Here is a 9,653-nt window from a genome sequence, read left to right as displayed (position 1 = left end):
TGTCAGGAGGTACCAGTCACTGGAGAAGGATATCATGTTTGTTAAGGTGGAGGGTCAGAGAAAAAGAGGAAGACCCTCAACAATATGGATTGGCCAGGTGGCAGCATCGATGGACTCAAGCGTGGCAACAGTAGTGAGGTTGGTCCAGGGTAGGGCGGTGTTTCATTCTGATGTGCATAAGGTTGCTATGAGTTGGTACTGACTCGAGGGCACCTAACAACAAACACAACACTTTAGTTAGCCAGTGTCTAAGTTGCCCGTCCCTATCTACTCTGTCTACAGAGGAGATAGCATTGATACTTGATGTGAAGACTCCTTCCCTCTCTGTTGGTATTTAGAGGTAGTAACTCCATGAATATAGGTCAAGTTCACCAAATTGTAGCAGTTTACCCTCGTTTTCTTTATTAAGTCTCCATATTCTTGAAACAAATTGTCATTGAGTCACAGAACATAACTTTCTTGCACAATTACTAAGGTGACTAAAATGTCTTGTTTTTCATCATTTATGAAAACACAGGAGGAAGACTACTAAACATTTGGATTGTTGTATCTCATTTCTGAGGTTATTGGCTTTCCATCCCCTGTTCATTCTCTTAGCCTGTGTTTACTTCAATTTCTTCAAGAGAAATTCACCTAAGGCATAGTAAATATTATAAATCATGTATTATTATTGTTATTGTTAAGTGCCGTTGAGTTGGCTCCAACACATAGCAACCCTGTCTAGGGTTTCCCACGAGCAGCTGGTGAGTTTGAACCTCCGATCTTACAGTTCAAACCAACTTTTCAGTTCAGTGTACTAACCCACAGCGCCACACCAGGACTCCCTAAATCAAGTATAGATTATAATAATGAGTGCTTTAAAAGTATATATAGAAAAAAGTATATAAATGGATATATGGCTACATATTTATAAAAGTCATAATCTTGCAAATTCTGTAACACTGATGCCATTCAAACTTTCAAAGGTAATACATTTCTTTAGAGAAATGACCATCTTTACAATGTACTGTAGGGAATTCTGATTGCTAATAGGCAAAAAGTTACAAACTCAGGATACCTAACCCAATGCAAATAAATGAATTTATTACATAACCTAATTTCCTCATTGGAGATTTTTTTTAAAACTCTAATTAATGGGATGAGAATAAGGTAGTATATAGCTAGACCACTGGAATGTCTGAAACGTTTGCTTCCCTGAATTCACAACTAGAAAGACAAATCTTTTATTACCCTAACATTTACAAAAATAAAGATATACCTAACTGCTTCAAGACTCTTTTGGTCAAGTCTACTAGTGGACTGGGACTTAGAATTAAAAATACTTGGAGGGCTGTCATTGCTTCTTTTACTCTAGGTCCACACTGAGTGGTCTAACAGTTATTGGGTTAGTGATGTTGGTTAGCCATTACAGGAAACAGCCACGTAGAATATCTATATTTGGAGGAAGAACTAAGGCATAAGAAAGAGCTTGTCCCGATACCACAAGTAGTGCTGGTCTAAATGATCCGCTCCAGGCGTTGTCAGTTCTTTCTCATCAGCTGATAGATTTTCAGAGAAAGGCAGAGAGTTTGCCCTAGTGTCTAGAGTTGCTCACCCAGTTGTAAAAGATCAGCTTAGGGGGACTCTGAACAGGAGTACTGCTGTATGAATTGCTTGTCAGAGAGAGGAAGGAAGAGGAAGCAAAGAGAAGAAACAAGAAAAGAGCCTAAGCTAGTGCTTTCTTCCCTGAACGAATAGGTTTGTAGCCTTCCATGAGTATTTATGAAGGATGATCCCAAGATGTGACTCCCAGTAGAAAGGTACATACACCCTTAACATTGATGGGCCAGTAATTTGTTCCTCAAATCTGAGCAAACGTTGGTATCATGGCTGTACTTGGGGAATTAGGAGGGAAGCTGTGAATTTTTCTTTGTCAATATTTATCAGTGTCTGAGATTCTGAAATATATGCAATCTGTGAGTTCTTTAATAATATATTTTCCATTACTTTCTCCAAAAAATGTAGGTTTAATAGTGATAAAACATAAAAGTAAGAGAAAGTAGTTGAATCATCTGTTATCTGAGTAATGAACTCTGTATGCTCTGGGACAGTTGTTTCTTCCTCCCCCTTTTCCTTTTCCTACCCTCCCCCTCCCTCTTACCAGCTTAGCTTTTGTCTCCTGATTCTGATTTTTTTCTTTTCTGCCTCAAACCCAATCATGAAAGTAGCAACAAGTTCAGGGAGGGCCTTATAGGGCCCATTCTGTCAAGGTTCTCTCTGCCCTTCTCCCCTCCTCAAACATCTGATAGCATCATCTGTGAAAAGGACATGGACACATTCCCTGATAAAAAGGTAATGGGAAGGGAGAGTGTAGACTTTGTGTCCTGCAATTCTTCATAAATGATACAGACAACCCTTCCTTTACAAAAGTGGCTTAGACAGTTTTTGAATTATTGAAAGTATTTCTACATGATACAGAAATACAATCCATTATGGAAGAGAAAAAGTAGACTGAGCTCCTTGTCACAGGAGTGGTCTAGAAGGCTGTGGTTTTTTGAGAAATTATCTCTCTGAAGAAATGCATTAAAGAAAAGTTCATAAGCCTTTTTAAATTTTAAACCTCTTGTTTATTAAACTGTAGCATACATACAGAAAGGTGTACAAATCCTAAGTGTATAATGAACTAAAGGTTTACCATCTTTTGTGTAGTTAAAGTTTCTTCCCCTGAGACTGAGGAGAGAGACTCCTAATTTCTCACATTAGGGGGACTAGATTGGATGAACAAACCAAAACCTACCATGTCAGCTAGGCAATGTGGAGATTCTCCACTAGGGAGATTTAAAATCACTTTTGTTATACTATCTCACTGTTAGTCTCTCTCCCCTACCTACTTCCCCCCCCCCCTTTTTTTTTGTTCCTTTAAAAATAAAAGGAAAAACCTCAAGTTTTATCTGTGGGTTAACTGTCATTAGTGTCACCAGCAAATAGACATAAAGATTATGTATGTAAATCACTACCACTGATTGAATTTTGCCTCATCTGTTCACAATCATGAGTTAGAATTTTCTCCAAGCAAACTCTTGAGTGTTGGAGTAACAACTGTTGTTGGCATGTAACTACTACTTGTGACATCACTTATATATATGCTAGCTCACAGTTTTAATAAATTCTACTTTAAAAATTTTATTTAATACACATTGCCATGACTCAAAACCATTTTAAAAGTTATCTATGCCATTTTCACAACATTACTTCTGTTTTAATCTGGTCCAGGGACGTCAATAACTCCCTGTTGTTTGTAGGAATAAACCTGTCTTCTTTAATCTGGCCCTGAAGAATCTTTACACTGTACAATCTTACTGTCCAGCTTTTTGACTATTCTGTTTCACATCTCCCACTTCATTGTTGTTGTTGTTGTTGTTAAGTGCCGGCGAGTCAGTTCAGACTCATAGCAACCCTATATAAGGTTTCCTAGGAGCAACTAGTGGGTTTGAACTGTTGACCTTGTGGTTCCCAGCCCCATGCTGATCCACAGTGACACATCTACTTCATCAACAGAAGCTAATTTATAGGAAATACAAATCTATAGGCAGTCCATGAGTTATGAACGAGTTATGTTCTTATGTGTGTCTTTTAGCCAAAGTTATAGAAGAGTTGGAGCAGGTAAGGTACGTGTAGATCTTAGCTAGTCTTATTTTAGTTCTAGAGAGGAATCAGTCCAAGTACTCAGCTGCTAACTGAAAGGTCAGCAACTGGAAACCACCAGTGGGTATGTGGGTGAAAGATGAAGTAGTCTGCTTCTTTGAAGATTTACGGCCTTGGAAATCCTATGCGGTAGTTAATTCTACTCTTTCCTACAGGGTCAGTGTGAATTAGAATTGACTCAACCGCAGTGGATTTGGTTTGGTTTGCTGGTTAGTGCAAGAAAAGGCTCACAGTCTTTCAGTGATTTAAAATCTACCTGTTGCAAGTGAAAGCAATTGTGATGAAGAATTTGTTGCTATCAGCATTGGTTCAGTAGTTCCAAAGTGAGGCAAATTTACATAACACAAAGGGCAAGTATGAGTGGTCCATAAGTTGGATGGTTGGATGTTCATGACCCAGAAATGTACTATACTAATCAGGCTTAATGAGCGCTCAGTAAAAGTCTCCCGATTATCTTTTCAAGTTGATAGAGTGAGTTCAATTACTCTGATCTACATTGTACTCTTTTTCTGCCCTTTCCTTTCTCTCTACATGATCTTTTCCACTGTTAACCACAAAACCACCAGCCGCCACTCGGAGACCCTGTACAGGGTCACTGAGTCAGAACCATCTCGATGACAGTATACAACAACGATGCTTAGAATGCCTTTTTGTCTGCTTTTGGTTCCTAGACTACTGCCATGACGCAGTTCAAGTTCTCCCTTCTTCATGAAGCTCTCAGAGATTAGCTAGCTCAAAGTGTTTTTGTCCTCTTTAAAAATTGAACATGCTGTTCCTGTACTGGTTTGGCCAATGAGACACACTGCCTTTTTAGCATCAGTTGTAGTTTTATATTGATGTTCAATTACATAATTTAGTTTTCTAGTTGTTTATATCTTCTTTCCCTTCTTAGATTGGAAGACAAGGACCATGTTATATATTTTTTGTTGTTGTTAAGTGTGTTCGAATCAGTTCCGACCCATAGCAACTCTGTGTAGGGTTTCTGAAGAGCAGCTGGTGAGCCTGAACCACCAACCTTGCGATACAAACTGACTTTGCAGTACAGCGCACCCAGGGCTCCATGTTATATATAGCATATATATACATATCTCTCTCTATATTCACACATGTATATGTACACATAGAGACATGTAACCATTGTATTGATTATTAATATGAGCTAAATATATTTTTTTGAAACAGCTTTACAATGAGTTACATATTTGTTTTGAAACCACAAAATCAAGTGAAGCTAACCTCCGGCAAAGTGTTGTTAATCTTCAGGATCAGCTATTTCAAAAGGAACAGGAGAATGCGAAATTGAAAGAAGAACTTCAGGCATCTCAGGGAACACCTTATCCTTTACCTCAAGAAATGGAATCAGATCACTCACAACAGGTAAGAGAGATTTTCTAAAAATATTAAAACCAAAACCCAAATCCATTGCCGTTGAGATATGAACTCGGTGTGACGCTATAGAAAGCAGACTGCTCCATCTTTCTCCTGCAGAGGGGCTGGTGGATTCAAACCCTAGACCTTGTAGCTAGCAGCCAAGTGCTTTAATCACTGCATTATCATGGCTCCTTCCCTAGTGTAATATCAAATTCAATCATCTCCTACAATTGACTAAAACCTGAAAGCTTTAAATGTGCTTATATTGCAATATAAATGATGGCAGATAGCTTTGTATTGTACCATTTCGTGTTCTTTTTGGAAATGAATGTTATATACAGTACAGAATCATTTAGAAATGCATGTAGAAGTTCAGGGTCTATGCAGTATACTAAGGTGAGTTCTTTGGCTTATTTGCATTCTTTTAGAGCAGATTAATGAACTGTGTTTATATTGAGATTTCCTCATGGGAAGAGATAATGGAATGGAAAGAATACTGAATAGGGAGTTGCAGTGCTGTGGATTACGTCATACGGCTCTTTGACCCAAAGTCTTTGTAACTTCCGCCAAGCAGCCTTTTTGCCTTGCTAGATCTAAGAGAAGGTGGGAGAAGATGCTACAGGATTATATGATTCAGTTGTGAATAGTTAACAGAGTTAACTGTGATTATAAAAACCTGGAACTCGAATGTGTATAAAGTGAGTCATCTCAGAAGCAGGAATGTGGAGGATCTCACTATTATCAAGGAAGATGAGCCAGGTGGGGAGCATGTCCTTTGAACCCTGCATTGAACTACCTCGACCCAGGGGCAGAGATTTGTGACACTGAGGGAGTGGCAGAGGAGCAGCAGCGGCAGAACCAAGAACCAGAGCACATGACAGAACGGTGGACTTCCCATGCTATGGAGCAAGTAAAGCTCAGTACCTTTGGGCAGGGAGGCTTGCTTGCAGAGTGGGGTGCCTCCAGGCACTTAATTGAGTAAGCCAGATGTGCTGATCTACAAAGCCAGAACTGAGTGTTTGCAGACTCAGGCTTGTGGTGGAGTAATGTGTCCTGGGGACCTTTATCCTCAGCCCTAGAAGAGCGTTGTTAACATTACCTGGATAGAGAGAGGCCTACCTCTGAGTATGACCGAGCAGAGGCTGTCTTGCTTGAAACACCTGTGCCCTGTATGTTTTCTAATACTGTGTTGACACCTGTTCACTTCCCTAATAAACCGCATGATGTGAGTGTGCTGAGTTCTGGGTGACCAGTGCAGTGACTTATTAAACCTAGAAGAGAAATAGAAGGTATTGTGTGATGAATGACATGGTGCTCTTTTTTTTTTTTTTTTTTTTTTAAAGGAATCTATTGAAGTACTTGCCTTGAAGTCTGGAATATGACACTTAATAACTGTTAGTCCCATTTTGGCACAATCTTGATAGATGATTTGGAACAGGTCATTTGATCTTTCAAGCTATTCCTGATACAATTCAGTGATGTAAAATATATATATTGTTGTTGTTGTTAAGTGCCACGGAGTCGGTTCCAACTTATAGTGACCTTTTATAGGGTTTCTGAGGAGCGTCTGGTGAGCTTGAACTGCCGAACTTGCAGTTTAAACAGACTTGTGGTCCAGTGCTTTCTCCTACAGTGCCACACCAGGACTGCAAACACACGCACATGCGCACACACATGTATGTTTGTTGAGTGCTATGGAGTTAGTTCTGACTCATAGTGACCCTTATTAGGGTTTCCAAGGAGTGTTGTGAGTTTGACTCACAGGTCAATTTGAACTGCCAATCTTGTGGTTCAAACCGACCTTGCAGTCTAGTGCTTTATTCCACAGCACCACACCAAGACTATGCATACACACAAACACAGCACTTAACAACACAAATATGTTGTTTTCTCAAAGAGCTGACTCAACACCACCTAACAACAAGAATATATGGGGGAGTGCTGGAGGCTAAACACAAAATCAGCAGTTCAAACATACCAGCTGTTTTGTAGGAGAAAGATAAGGCTTTCTGCTTCCACTAAGATTTGCAGCCTTGGAAACCCTATACAGACTAGATGGCACCTAACAACAACATATATGTGAACACACACACACATACATACGAGTTCTGTGATGCTGTACGACAAGCACTGGACTGCTAACCTCAAAGTCAAAAGTTCAAACCCACCAGCTGCTCCTTGGAAACCGTATACATGGTTGTTTTGAGTCAGAACCAACTTGATGGCACTTAGCAATATTGTTCAGATACATTTAGGATCAAATAAAAACTCTGCCCCTGAGCTTTGTAAACTTAAACACAATTTTAAACCTGTTAGCCAACATTTTCTCATCTGTAAAAATACTGGTATTAAAGGTATGTATGGCAGGCAGTGTGTAGAGATGATGCACGTCAGGTACAGAGCTTGACACATAGAAAATGTTCACATGTACCCCTCTTAGATCATTTTCAAGGTAACTTTCAGCTCTAAATTTGTTTCTTTTTTTTTTTTTTTTTTAAAGTTTTTATTGTGAATTGAGTAGAAGATTATAGGACAAATCATCAGTTTTACATTCAACAAATCATATACTTTATTTCATTGGTGGTTATGTGCCATGGAGTCAATTCCTACTTGCGACGTTGTACAGGGTTTCCAAGGCTGTAAATCTTTACAGGAGCAGAAAGCCTCATCTTTTTCCTATGGAACAGCTGGTAGTTTTGAACTGCTGACCTTGAGGCTCGGACCCTGATTTATAACCACTACACTACCAGAGCTCCTTACTTTGTTGCTTTACAATGATAATAATCCCCTCCATGCACTATCAGTTAACAGTATTTATCTCTATTCATTTTAGCTCTTTTTTTAAAAAAAAAACTCTCAGGCATTTACAGCACCAAAGGGCACATTCTTCTACATTTCTTTTAAAAAAAAATCTTCTATTTCTCTAAATTATTGTTTTAAGGTACTCCTAGCATTAAAAAAAATAATTTAACAATTTTGTTTAAAATTAGGATCCATACAAACAAGTACTTGGGTGTTCAAATATTAAATGATTTTCCAAAGTAATTTCCATTTCTGTTTGTTGTGAATTGGTTGAAGGTTTACAGGGCATATCAGATTTTTGTCCAACAAATGGTTCATACACATTTTGTTTCATCTCATTGATTGCAATCCGCAGGACATAGAATCACTTATCCCTACTTCCGCCCGGTGTTTCCTATTCTCATTCCTCCTTCCATCCTAGACCTTCTGAACTTTGTCCTTGGGTCAGTGCTGCCCTTTGACCTTAAATTGTTGATGTTTACAAAATTCATCTAAGTTATTTGGTATGTTGTTATTGTTCTATGCTGTACAGTTTCCATGAAGTGACTGGTGATTTTGAACTTCTGACCATATGGTTCAAACTGACTTGCAGTCCAGTGCTTATCCTACAGCACCACACCAGAACTCCATTATTTGGTATAGCTGTTTGTTTGTTTTTATTTGTTAATATATTATATATAAATATATCATAACTACTGTTCCATTTTTCTATAATTTAACATTCTTGTGATTTCCAGTTTATTGCTGTTATAAATAATGCTGCTTCGACATTTTTGTACATGACCTCTTGGTATATGTGCATGTGTATTTTTGCAAGTGAAACAGTGGGTTTTAGGATTTGAAAATTTTGCTTTCACAAGATACTTATAAATTGTTTTTCAAAGTGGTTTTACCAATTACACACTCACCAAGTATGTATAAGAGATCTGATTGGTTCTCATTTTCCTAATTCTTGGCATTGTCAGACTTCTTAATTCCTTGCAGTACATATTGCTGATAGAGTATCTCCTCAAATGATTGGGAAGTCTAATTTTGTCCTCTTCTGAAAAAAATATCTATTCACATGTTTTGTGTATTTTTCTGTTAGATTTTTTTTTTTTAAATAATGACTTATAAAAAGTTGTTTCATATAAAGTCTTTGTTACTAATGTGGGAATTAGTTCAATGTATTAGAGTTATCTTACCATGTGTCTTATTTTTTTCATTTAAGCTAACATTTTTGTTGTTGTTGTTGTTGTTAGGTGACATTGAGCCGGTACCCTCTCATAGAGACCCTATGTACAACAGAAGGAAACACTGCCTGGTCCTGGGCCAACCTCACGATCGTTGCTACGCTTGAGTTCATTGATGCTGCCACTTTGCCAATCCATCTCACTGGGGTTCTTCCTCTTTTTCTCTGATCTGCCGCCTAACCAACCATGATATCCCTCTCCAATGACAGGTCCCTCCTGACAATATGTCCAAAGTATGAGAGATGAATTTTGGCCATTCTGGCCTCCAAGGAACACTCTGGCTGCACTTCTTCCAACACAGATCTGTAGGTTCTTTTGGCAGCCCACAGCACTTTCAATATTCTCCTCCAACACTATAACTCAAAAGCATCAATTCTTTATGGTCTTCCTTATTCACTGTCCAGCTTTCGCATGCATATGAGGTTATTGAAAATACCATGGCTTGGGCCAGGCTCACCTTAGTTCTCAAGCTAACATCTTTGCTCTTCAACATTTTAAAAAGGTCTTTGTGCAGCAGCTTTGGCTGATGCAATACATTGTTTGATCTCTTGACTGCTGCTTCCA

General features: G+C 38.6%; 1 protein-coding gene across 1 annotated transcript in view; it reads left to right on the top strand.

The window, feature by feature from the left end:
- Positions 1 to 9,653, top strand: part of CNTLN (centlein, centrosomal protein) — a 407,185-nt gene that overhangs the window by 101,799 nt on the left and 295,733 nt on the right. Inside the window, exon 8 of the mRNA XM_006864477.1 lies at positions 4,867 to 5,061. Coding sequence (XP_006864539.1) covers positions 4,867 to 5,061 — 195 coding nt within the window. The remainder of the gene's footprint in view (positions 1 to 4,866; positions 5,062 to 9,653) is intronic.

The sequence above is a fragment of the Chrysochloris asiatica genome, unplaced genomic scaffold (assembly GCF_000296735.1).
Source record: "Chrysochloris asiatica unplaced genomic scaffold, ChrAsi1.0 scaffold00065, whole genome shotgun sequence".
Taxonomy (NCBI): domain Eukaryota; kingdom Metazoa; phylum Chordata; class Mammalia; order Afrosoricida; family Chrysochloridae; genus Chrysochloris; species Chrysochloris asiatica.
This window is presented reverse-complemented; position numbering and strand designations above follow the sequence as displayed.